Below are 10,574 nucleotides of genomic sequence, written 5' to 3' on the forward strand. Positions count from 1 at the left end.
AGTTCAACGGCGAGCGACGCGCCGGGAGTGCATTTTATCGTTATGTTATTTATTACGCGCACGTGGTTGGGCTATCTCTTTGATGCGCTACTCGCTTCCGCCGCCATCTTCGGCTCCCAGCAAGCTTGTAAACAACGGCGACAAATTCGCGCGATATCGAGAGTTTGGATGGAGAAAGAAAGATATATGCAAAATGTATAAAGATACAAAAACTATAAGAGAAAATCACATGTTATTATAATCTTTTTAGCACATTTTATTTTAAATTTACTTATTTAAAAATTGCGATATGAAATCTTTATTTGGACTTATTTTAAAATTATTATTTGATTTTTTAATAAACAGTAAAATATTCAAATACACAATATTTCAGTATTTATAAAATATAATTATTACTAAAATTATTATTAAAATATAAATTATTACTAAAATTATTATTATTAAAAGTATTGTAAAATACTATTTTAAATTGCAGGAAAGATATATTAAGAAAGAATATATATAAAAATATATTATGTATTTGCGATTATCTCACAAAAAAAAAAAAAAGAAAAAAGAAATAAAGCAAATTTTCTTAGAAAATAAATGTTACCATTTCACAAAAGCGTTTTCATTATCGACGATTTCAAATATAATATTCCATAAAGTCAAACGCAACCTCGTTTCAATTTTATAAGTAATACAATTTAATTCTACAGAGATAATTATATTTTATAAAAACTATGAGATATATCAATAGAATTTTGTGTATATTTTACCGGTAATCTTTGTTAGTTACATCTGGTATCTGGTTCTACCGCCATGATGGTATTCACGTTCACGTGATCAGCGCCAACTGGAAATGCCGCCAAAATGCATGAAAGTTCGATGAAAGTCGTCTGCTGTCTGCTCCTAAAAGAGGCTGCAGCTGGACATGTTCCTTCAAAGCATTGCAGAAGCCAAAAATTTTAGATCATCTAAATGCAATCTACATCATCAGAACGATTAAGACATAAGTTTTTATTGCAAGTATGTGAAAAATGTTATTATATTTATTATGATATGTATTGGTACAATGCTACTATATGATAAATTATGTATTATGCTATATGTGTAATAATAAATATACTAATAAATCATCTGATAAAAGTTTTACAGATGGATTTCGATGTTATTTTTGACTGCAGCGGTAAGGTGAATATCAATGATTGGCAGTTGAATAAAGGTGGTCTATTACGTCACAACGAAATAGACAATGTGCTTTTTCCACAAACCGACTATCCCTTTGCCTATACAGAAGTAAAGCTCTTTGATTGTGTCATGCCTGGAGCTGTGGCTGTGATGAATCTTGGACATTTTACTGATTGCATGGAGTAAGTACATATTTTTTAATAAAATATTGTTATGTGTTATCTCTTCATTATATTTATCCAAAGCTATTAAATAAAATTGTTATAATTTTATGTTAGATGTATATAAGTTTTTTTATATTGCAGGATGCAATTAAAAATATTGAACAGATTTGAAAAATCAGCTACAATATCTAAATTACACAATAATGATAATGTAAATTACCTTTCTATTAGGAAAATGATTTGCGAATTTATTTTATATGTTCGTACATACATGAATAGGTAGGTGGAAAATTTTTATTTCTGCAATATTTGGAATTAATAAATCATAAATGATAATTAATAAATGACTCACTTGTTTTTGATATTGCAGCATAAAATGGGATCTCAGTGCATTAGAAATGGTAATACCTGAAATAAATAAAGATGTAGACATTTTATTTGACTCCATAAAGCGCTTTCTTAATACGCTACACGGTATGCCTGATTCAATTCTACACTGTGCTGCTTCTAATATAGGCAATAAGGTAATTAATATATGTATCATCTTTTTAAATAAACAAAAACGATAAGATATACAAAACTAATATAGTTATTTACATTTCAGTGTAATCAAATAGAATTTCACTTGTATCATATGCATATAGAGTTAAGATGGTTTTTTGTTACATTGATATATTCAAGAACTATGTGGTACCAATATCAGACGCATACATTGTTAGAAGAATTTGAGAATACTATCGAAATGGTCATTGATGATCTTGTGCACTTTGCTTTAAAAGTATTTGAAAGGGTAATAAAAATAATATGTGTAAATTCAACTCATTTTTGTAATAACATTGATATATTATATCTAATGTTCATTTTTTCATTTTTAGTTACCCTCAAACTGGAATATGAATCTTACACAAAACTCACCATATTGCTGCACATGCACACGAGAATTGTGGCTCATGCTTCAAATATTTATTGATAGCTTAGAAGAAAGGATGAAAACCAAGGTGAGCTATTTTAATATACAATTTTGTAAATATACACGTTCTTATATTATAATTAAATAATTTTAGATATTTTGGGATCATGTAAATAGTTGTATTAATAGAGTATTAAATAAAGATCGGACCCAAAAAATATTTTGGCACAGAGGCATGGACTCCTTTCCGCCAGATTGTAAAAATCCCGAATTATTTTGTATCTGGATAATACATCACTTGTCTTTGTTATATGGATACAGTACAGATGGTGTATATTTGCAATATAATTCACCCAGGGTAATATACAACACGCACTAACAAAGATTGAATTTTACAAAAAAGAAAAAAAATATATATCTATATATAATATGTTATCATTTACAGATTAAATCCAATTGTGAACAAGTTGAAAAGATTCTAAAAATATACGTGTGTAAAGGTGGAAAGGATGGTGAAAGGGACGAGTTTGATACTGAACTCAAAATCATAATATTACTGTTGTATGATCTTATTATTAATTGGTGGCAACCGCGAGTCTCAATAATATCTTTTCTTTGGGACTGTTTCCATAAAAGATTGAATCAATCATTCTTATTACAGACTTCTGGGCCCTGGGCTTTATCTTTTGAAAAGTAAATATATAAGTGATTTTTGTATATAAATTTATAATTGCAACTATATAATTAGATATATAATTACAAAATTATTTTGTAGAAAGACTACTGCGGATATTTTGAAGCAAATTAATGACAGAATTTGCGGCAAATTTGAACATTCTAAGGAATCTAGCTATGGTATATTCTTACACTTAGTAGGTGAGTTCAGTTGGAATTTTTGGTCTGCGCATTGATACAGTTGAAAATTAATCAATCTTTCACAGGCACGTTTTTAAAGAAACATGGCAAAACGGATCCGAAATATTGGAATCAATTTAAAGGACGTGTGTACACAAAATTTTCAAAAAACAAAATTGCAGAATTGTCTGAGAATGGTCTCTATAATTTTATATCCTTATTTATCACTTTAGCAATTACTGCAGATGTTACAAATGTTGTAAGTTGAAATATATATGTGATTGCTGTCAATTAGATATACATTAACAGTATCTGTATTAATATTTGTTTTTTTTTTCAGTGTACAACAATGCTAGATCTTTTGCCATCTACATATGAATTAAATGATGAATACAATAAAAAGAGCAATTTAATTTGGAAAGGGAAATTAATATGTCTCTTATTGTTTAACGAAAGAAGATTATCTCTTGCCTCTATAGCCAGCTATTTTACAGAAACAGTATGTGGTATTCTAGAGTTTCTACAATATATATTTATACACATGAAGATTATATAAATTTAGTAAAAGAGAAATATTTCTCGAATTTTAGATCAATTTGATAAGTTGTCGTAAAGATGAAACATCTCGTTCTATGATGACCAGTTTTGTTGACGTTTTAAATACAATTTTATCCAACAATGACAAAATGGATTTAGGAGAGCATTATTTCATTGGTGGTTGGATTGATCGTTATCTCTTGGAATGTCCAAAGAATAGAATCGGATTTTTACTAGAAATGCTCGCCAATGTTTTTAATAAATGTATTATCTTGCAAGTTTCTTGTAACAATTCGGTTGGTATGTCTATATTATTATTATTTTAAATAAAACATTATAATTTTTTCTCCAGATATATTTTATAATTCAAGAGAAAAAGAGAGGGGAACATGAAAACATAAACACTTACTAAGGCTTGTTATAGATGGTGTCAGGAAAATGTTAGATGCACTATGGTGTTTTGTTGCTTGTAGAATTCGCCAACTTGTCTTTGATCCCATTCTTATCGGTGACAATTATAAAATTATTTCCAAACTAGCTGTCATATTTACATTAGAAGCAGTTAGAGAGCCAGCTACTGCTAAAAAATATAAGCACTCAGCTATATCTTTATTTCAACATTTTGCTGCATCAATATTTTTGAAAGATATAAGGTAAAAATAGTTTATCTAAAAATTAGTACCTGAATATATATATATTTCAAAAATATAATAACATTATCTTTTCAGAATTACCCAATATTATTTAGTATCTATTCTTGAGAATGAACAAGCTGTACAAAGCTTAAAAAAAGAAATTCCAAATTTCGATATTATTCTTATCCAAGTTCGTATATACGTTTGTTATTATATATGCATTGTAAAGCAACCAATGAGTAAAATATATATGTGTTATAGGCTTGGATAAAATGTTCTATCATTGGTCATGGCGCAGACAAGAAAGAAATAAAGATTCTGCATAATTACATTGCTGATTTCAATGACATCAAAGAAATATTCGTGTCGGATTATGATCTGCATGAATTTAAAAATAATGATGAACCTATTTTGACATTCATAATATCACTCATGAAGAAGCAGAATGCTTTAGAGGTATTTATTTTTATAGATATGATATGTATCAGTACCTATAATCAGAAGCAAATTGATACAATTGAAGAATTTCTGTAGTCTGTACAGGAAAAATTTCAATATAATGCAAAATGTAAGATGTACTTCAAAAATGTAGAGAAATGGGCCTTGCTACCTATAATAGAGGAAACGAAAGATTCGGAACTTGCATTTTGGATTTACAGATGCCTCGGAACATTGATTCTCTGCATTTCTCCGATGTTGTATACTAAAGTATGTAATCTAATAATTATTAAGATTCATATCTTTTAAAAAATCTTACTTTTACAGAATCAACCAAACGATATGCTAAGAACGCTTATTAACAAAATTATCTTAGTACCCGAGAACTCTATGCATTCATATATAAAACAATTGGGTAAAAAAATATTCTCGATGATAATACTCGGTCTGGAAAAATTAAATGTCAAGGGTGACATATTACTGCAAGCAATGATCAGAGATATCTTTGATCAATATTTGCCAATTCTGATAACTGAGATTAACAGTGGTTGCAGTTTTAAAGTTTCGGACATGTTGTTAAAATGCTTTAAAGAAGCAAAACCCGAATTTCTGCGTTCGATTTTCGAAATGCTCATGTCGAATTTTTACAATATATCATCTGACAATGTCATGCACAAACATTCCAATTTGGTATGCAGAAATTATTTTTATATATCAATGTGTGGTTGCAAATATATTTATTATACATTCACACACACAGATAACGTGGCTTATAAAAACATTACTTAAAGAAGGAAGAAGATATCCTAAATATATCGCAGAACACATTATTCAAGTTTGTTCTCCAAACATTTTTGGATGTTACATGAAGATTCAAGATCATTATCCGCATAAGCTGCATACAATTGACTTTATTAATGATGTAATTAAAAATCCTTACTATGAGGAAGATAAATTGATCAGGTGAATAAATCTCAAAATATATTAAATTAAATTTCAAATCATCTTTATAATTAGTCGTCATATTTTCAGAGATAAATTCCAGAGCGCCATTTCTGCTGCAGTGCAAAAGTATTTGACACTGAATACACAATTTACGTTTGAGTTTATGCGATCTGTCCTATCGATAAAAAAAAGTATTATAATCAATTTGTTCCCGCAAATTGAAGCCATTATCCTCCATGCAGAACAGTTCCATCGACCTAATGCAGTATCCTTGAGGTTAGAATAATGATAAGTTTCTAAACAAAATATAATAATGCCTTTATGTAGCATGATGGAGATAAAAAACTATTGTAATTTTAGATTCAAATGGAATCAACTGAAAAAACACATGCTGAATATGGACGATAATTCGTGAAGATTACACAAGTATATTGATAAGCGTTAAATCTCTAAATAATGAAATGATTTAAATCCTCTAGATTTTCACATTAGATATTAATTAACTGGTATCTGAATTTAACAGATCCAACTATTCCAGTGTACACAAAAACGCATAAACGATTTGCATCAAATGGCTTCATTGAGATATGAAGCAAAAAAGTTTAAATTACATTGCTATATCATACTTAAAATAAAACTTACGTCAAAGTATAAATATAGTAAAGTAAACTGTAAATTATTGTCATATATATTATAGAAATACCTCAAATAATTATCAGCTGTGATACATATGCAATCATTCACTTAAATAACTGGTAATCATATTGATCCTACCATGAGGTAGAAAAAAGTGGAATTTACAAACCGTTAAAAACAAAATTTTTTTTGCTACTTTCGATGTGAATGCCTCGAACGATGATGTTTCAATGACGTACTGCCCGGAGGCGATTGTCATCCAATTAACTCTAGACGAGACACAGCATTGCGTACAGCATTACGTAGACTTTGTTCGACGTTACCGCTCAATAACGATTCCAGCCTCTCGAAGTAATTGTCGATATTTTGTAATGTAGCACCGTCATGCGTGCCTGTATGTGCGAAAACAAAATAAATATATAAATAAAATATAAAATTTTTAAATAAAATCGCCGCTTAAATTTTATCCTGAAGAAACTCGCCTGGAAGCGGTATGGTAGCGAAGCAGCCTGCCAATTGCGAACGAAGAGAATCCAAATTGCGCTGTAGAGCTTGATTGTTCGTTCGTTGTTGATTAGTTTCGGATTCCAAGCGATTCACAGCCGCATGCAGACTGTCGACGTGTCGCTGGAGAACTGCATTCTGAGATTCATAGTCGGACGTAGCTTTCCGCAATTGTCTTAATTCAGCCTCACAGGCTATACATTTTTGTAATGGATATTTTTATTAATTTTATTATTAAATTTTTTTTATTTTATCGACTACATATTTATGCTAGCAACATTTTACCTTTGTTGTGATCCAGAAACTCTTCTGTAAAAATAGGGATGTCAAAGCCTGTGAAATCATTGTCCTTATCTTGCTGGATGTCCTAAACAAAGTTTTCATTAGCATTTTCTCTCTTCTTTGCACTAGAAATTAATCTTAAATATAATGTAACAATATTATCATACATTCTGCTCAACGTTTACATCAGTGCCATTTCTTTCCTTCTTATTTTCATTTTGTCTCTCTGATTGTTTTTCATTGAACAACCGATATGCTTCTGTTTGCTTATAGTTGTTAAACTCGCGATTGTAGCGCTCCTTATCTTGTTCAGCTGCATCCAAATATTGCTGCAAATATTATATTATAATATATCATTATATTATAGAGATGCAATAGAAAAGATATAACAAGGAGGTACAAACCTGTTTCTGATCACCTGGTAATTTACTCCACTCCGAAGCCAGAAGCTTTGTAATCTCTGTGAATGTTAAACTCGGATTTTCGTTTCGAACTTTCTCTCTCCGGTCGTTTAAAAACCTATGCATTATATTCCATTAAAAACAGAGTAATTTAACATATAATCTAGATATTTTCAGGTATAGTCATTACAGGAAATAACCACTCAAAGGTTGTTTCGGCGCAGTGGCATCTCTTGGAGTCTTCTTGCGTTTTTTTGTTCTATTTGGTGCATTACTATTGCCAGTGGCAATAGCATTCCTTTTTATACCATTATCACATATCGAATCCGGTGCTTTCTCTTCTGTACTTACTGGAGACTTAGCTAACAAAATAAAGAGTACAAAAAAATTATTATCAATTGTTGTCATAGAACACAAGTTAAATCACATAAATCGTGCTTACCAGCATGCTCTTCTGCCTCGCCATTGTAAGCAGACTGCTCCATTGCACCGTTGCTCTCAGGTATATCATTTGTTGGAGTCTCGCTCATTTTTTATAATACAATACTATTTATATGTGATGCTGATTTGATAATAAAAACTATCTTATTGATCTTAGACAATGTCCATTATATATCCAAATCAAATTTTTATATTCTGCAACAATGTATAAAAAAATTATCCATTTTTAGGCAAAATTATATAAAAAATATTATCAATGGAAAAGTTCTTTTAAAAATATATGACATATATCACTCATTTGAGAATTGCTGAGAAATAATATATTAAATGAACTATGAATATTAACCTTTAGCCGATGATGCACTGCAAGGTTAAACTGTAGAATTAATTAGTATCTCATTAATAATAAAGACGACATTGCATTGTGTACGACGTTCGTTATCAATTGTAATCATGCCAAATCGCACTTTTCTATTGAAAAAGAGGATTGCTAAATAGGTTAGGTTAGGTTAGGTATTCATTAATGGATATCTATCCTATACTACGCTTTTTTTATAATTCTTACTACAATGTTTTTGTTATTTTATATTCTTCGTATTAGCGAGTTTATTTTCCTCACAATGATAATTACGTTTGAATATATACGCACTAATGACAGGTAAAATACAATAAAATGGCTCGAAAAATATACAACACAGAGATACGCGACATGCGATCTGCAAAAATACTAAAGCCAGTTTTTCATGCATCGAAACGTCAGCTGTCCAATAACATCGCGTAGTAAACGTGGCTTTAAATTGACAAATTGAGACTAAATTGATAGATATATATTGAAGAAACAAAGAGATGTAAATTGAGTTTAAACACAGAATTCCAAGTTACTTACATTCCTATAAAATATGTCAATTTTTTTATAATGAGTTCCTGAATATGTAATTGAAAGCTATCTCGATACCAACCAATGAAAGGCGGAGCTTGCCGGTTAGTTGCCGGTGGCCGGTGTGTACAGCTGTACAGTTCGGCGCAAAATGTCATTCGGCACACGTGTGTGACCAGTTGGAAGGAGACGTCAACGGTGTCGGTGGATGTGTTTATGGAGAAAATCCTTTATTTTTCCATCGTATAGTTTTTAGATTTTATCGCAACAGAATGGAGTACATTTACCGATTACCGTTCTTAGTCCTGGAAGTGCCTAATTTAAAATTAAAGAGACCGTCCTGGTTCGTGAAACCTAGTGCTATGATAGTCTTCTCCTTCATTCTTCTATCGTACTTCTTGGTAACGGGAGGTTAGTTACTTAAACATCTTGATTTTTGAAAAAATCATATTTTTATACAACTTATTCTTTATTATTTAAATTTTATAATTTAAAAATTTTTATATATGTATTAGAAAAATGTTAAAAAATATTTTATGTATTAGCAACTTTTTAAATAAAATTTAATAACATTTTTTTAATGTTGAACACATGTTTTGTAGGAATCATATACGATGTAATTGTTGAGCCACCCAGTGTAGGATCTACAACAGATGAACATGGTCACACAAGACCTGTAAGTTGACTGAATTTTTATTTTTAATAATTAGGTTTTTCTAATTTTATCAATCAATGTGATCCTTGCAGGTAGCATTTATGCCATATCGTGTAAATGGACAATATATCATGGAAGGCTTAGCTTCTAGTTTCTTATTTACAATGGGAGGTTTGGGTTTTATCATATTGGATCAGACTCATGGTCCATCAACGCCAAAACTTAACAGAGTTCTTCTGATATGTGTTGGATTTCTCAGCATACTTGTGTCGTTTGTTGCATGCTGGATATTCATGAAAATGAAACTTCCGTAAGATATCATATTTATATTTTGAGATATATTTTTATATATGTATTAGAAAAATGTTAAAAAATATTTTATGTATTAGCAACTTTTTAAATAAAATTTAATAACATTTTTTTAATGTTGAACACATGTTTTGTAGGAATCATATACGATGTAATTGTTGAGCCACCCAGTGTAGGATCTACAACAGATGAACATGGTCACACAAGACCTGTAAGTTGACTGAATTTTTATTTTTAATAATTAGGTTTTTCTAATTTTATCAATCAATGTGATCCTTGCAGGTAGCATTTATGCCATATCGTGTAAATGGACAATATATCATGGAAGGCTTAGCTTCTAGTTTCTTATTTACAATGGGAGGTTTGGGTTTTATCATATTGGATCAGACTCATGGTCCATCAACGCCAAAACTTAACAGAGTTCTTCTGATATGTGTTGGATTTCTCAGCATACTTGTGTCGTTTGTTGCATGCTGGATATTCATGAAAATGAAACTTCCGTAAGATATCATATTTATATTTTGAGATATATATACATAAATTGTTATATAAATAATTTTTTTTATATATATTTTTAGGGGGTATCTGCAATCCTAAATAAAAATTATATTATGTGAATTCCATGAATATATTGTGAACACCATTTTTATATCATATTATATGGGATATCGTTACAATATACAAGATATTGTAACAATTATTGATTGATGATTTTTATAATAAAGTGTAAGAAGTAAAACAAAAGATAATTTTAATATTATCATTAATTATTAATATAGGATAAGAGACATATTACAACTCTCCTTTAAATATAT

The 10,574-nt window shown here is 29.8% G+C and overlaps 4 protein-coding genes across 7 annotated transcripts in view; 3 read left to right on the forward strand and 1 right to left on the reverse strand.

The window, feature by feature from the left end:
• Positions 1 to 69: 69 nt before the first annotated feature.
• Positions 70 to 6,312, forward strand: LOC115239880 (protein MMS22-like). 3 transcript variants are annotated; one of them, XM_029814698.1, is made up of 21 exons: positions 70 to 195; positions 775 to 1,008; positions 1,130 to 1,352; positions 1,476 to 1,613; positions 1,705 to 1,858; positions 1,939 to 2,124; positions 2,210 to 2,332; positions 2,399 to 2,602; positions 2,690 to 2,937; positions 3,020 to 3,120; positions 3,186 to 3,358; positions 3,440 to 3,598; positions 3,690 to 3,936; positions 4,061 to 4,289; positions 4,365 to 4,461; positions 4,533 to 4,727; positions 4,806 to 4,979; positions 5,037 to 5,399; positions 5,470 to 5,672; positions 5,742 to 5,930; positions 6,015 to 6,305. In XM_029814698.1, exons 3-21 carry the CDS (start codon positions 1,138 to 1,140, stop codon positions 6,067 to 6,069), a joined length of 3,453 nt encoding a protein of 1,150 aa, XP_029670558.1. In that variant the 5' UTR covers positions 70 to 195; positions 775 to 1,008; positions 1,130 to 1,137; the 3' UTR covers positions 6,070 to 6,305. The 3 variants fall into 3 exon arrangements, with proteins under 3 accessions (XP_029670558.1, XP_029670557.1, XP_029670556.1); XM_029814697.1 differs by lacking the exons at positions 70 to 195; positions 775 to 1,008 and having other exon boundaries at positions 1,032 to 1,352; positions 6,015 to 6,080; positions 6,178 to 6,312; XM_029814696.1 differs by lacking the exons at positions 70 to 195; positions 775 to 1,008 and having other exon boundaries at positions 1,032 to 1,352.
• Positions 5,699 to 8,736, reverse strand: LOC115239882 (high mobility group protein 20A). 2 transcript variants are annotated; one of them, XM_029814701.1, is made up of 9 exons: positions 8,484 to 8,736; positions 8,265 to 8,389; positions 7,920 to 8,113; positions 7,668 to 7,839; positions 7,481 to 7,595; positions 7,244 to 7,405; positions 7,080 to 7,161; positions 6,773 to 6,988; positions 5,699 to 6,682 (listed from the first exon to the last, which is right to left on the reverse strand). In XM_029814701.1, the coding sequence occupies exons 3-9, from the start codon at positions 8,005 to 8,007 to the stop codon at positions 6,546 to 6,548; spliced, it is 972 nt and encodes a 323-aa protein (XP_029670561.1). In that variant the 5' UTR covers positions 8,008 to 8,113; positions 8,265 to 8,389; positions 8,484 to 8,736; the 3' UTR covers positions 5,699 to 6,545. The 2 variants fall into 2 exon arrangements, with proteins under 2 accessions (XP_029670561.1, XP_029670560.1); XM_029814700.1 differs by having other exon boundaries at positions 8,265 to 8,735.
• A 105-nt stretch (positions 8,737 to 8,841) lies between these two features.
• On the forward strand, positions 8,842 to 9,786 carry LOC115239883 (oligosaccharyltransferase complex subunit ostc-B-like). Its single transcript, XM_029814702.1, has 3 exons — positions 8,842 to 9,206; positions 9,398 to 9,471; positions 9,543 to 9,786. Exons 1-3 carry the CDS (start codon positions 9,068 to 9,070, stop codon positions 9,762 to 9,764), a joined length of 435 nt encoding a protein of 144 aa, XP_029670562.1. The 5' UTR covers positions 8,842 to 9,067; the 3' UTR covers positions 9,765 to 9,786.
• An 80-nt stretch (positions 9,787 to 9,866) lies between these two features.
• Positions 9,867 to 10,574, forward strand: part of LOC115239927 (putative oligosaccharyltransferase complex subunit CG9662) — a 1,249-nt gene continuing 541 nt past the window's right edge. Inside the window, exons 1-3 of the mRNA XM_029814798.1 lie at positions 9,867 to 9,970; positions 10,042 to 10,259; positions 10,338 to 10,568. Coding sequence (XP_029670658.1) covers positions 9,875 to 9,970; positions 10,042 to 10,259; positions 10,338 to 10,356 — 333 coding nt within the window. The 5' untranslated portion in view covers positions 9,867 to 9,874 and the 3' untranslated portion in view covers positions 10,357 to 10,568. The remainder of the gene's footprint in view (positions 9,971 to 10,041; positions 10,260 to 10,337; positions 10,569 to 10,574) is intronic.

The sequence above is a fragment of the Formica exsecta genome, unplaced genomic scaffold (genome assembly GCF_003651465.1).
Source record: "Formica exsecta isolate Colony F162 unplaced genomic scaffold, ASM365146v1 scaffold4, whole genome shotgun sequence".
Classification (NCBI taxonomy): domain Eukaryota; kingdom Metazoa; phylum Arthropoda; class Insecta; order Hymenoptera; family Formicidae; genus Formica; species Formica exsecta.

Excerpts from the sequence above, each read along its gene's own strand:
- LOC115239880 (XM_029814697.1), top strand. The coding sequence starts at position 1,075 with ATGTATTATGCTATATGTGTAATAATAAATATACTAATAAATCATCTG. Across the intron at positions 1,353-1,475 it reads CATTTTACTGATTGCATGGA|GATGCAATTAAAAATATTGA; the intron begins GTAAGTACATAT and ends TTTATATTGCAG. Across the intron at positions 1,614-1,704 it reads GTTCGTACATACATGAATAG|CATAAAATGGGATCTCAGTG; the intron begins GTAGGTGGAAAA and ends TTGATATTGCAG.
- LOC115239882 (XM_029814701.1), bottom strand. The coding sequence starts at position 8,007 with ATGAGCGAGACTCCAACAAATGATATACCTGAGAGCAACGGTGCAATG. Across the intron at positions 7,840-7,919 it reads CGAGGCAGAAGAGCATGCTG|CTAAGTCTCCAGTAAGTACA; the intron begins GTAAGCACGATT and ends TTATTTTGTTAG. Across the intron at positions 7,406-7,480 it reads TACCAGGTGATCAGAAACAG|CAATATTTGGATGCAGCTGA; the intron begins GTTTGTACCTCC and ends TAATATTTGCAG.
- LOC115239883 (XM_029814702.1), top strand. The coding sequence starts at position 9,068 with ATGGAGTACATTTACCGATTACCGTTCTTAGTCCTGGAAGTGCCTAAT. Across the intron at positions 9,207-9,397 it reads GTACTTCTTGGTAACGGGAG|GAATCATATACGATGTAATT; the intron begins GTTAGTTACTTA and ends CATGTTTTGTAG. Across the intron at positions 9,472-9,542 it reads AACATGGTCACACAAGACCT|GTAGCATTTATGCCATATCG; the intron begins GTAAGTTGACTG and ends TGATCCTTGCAG.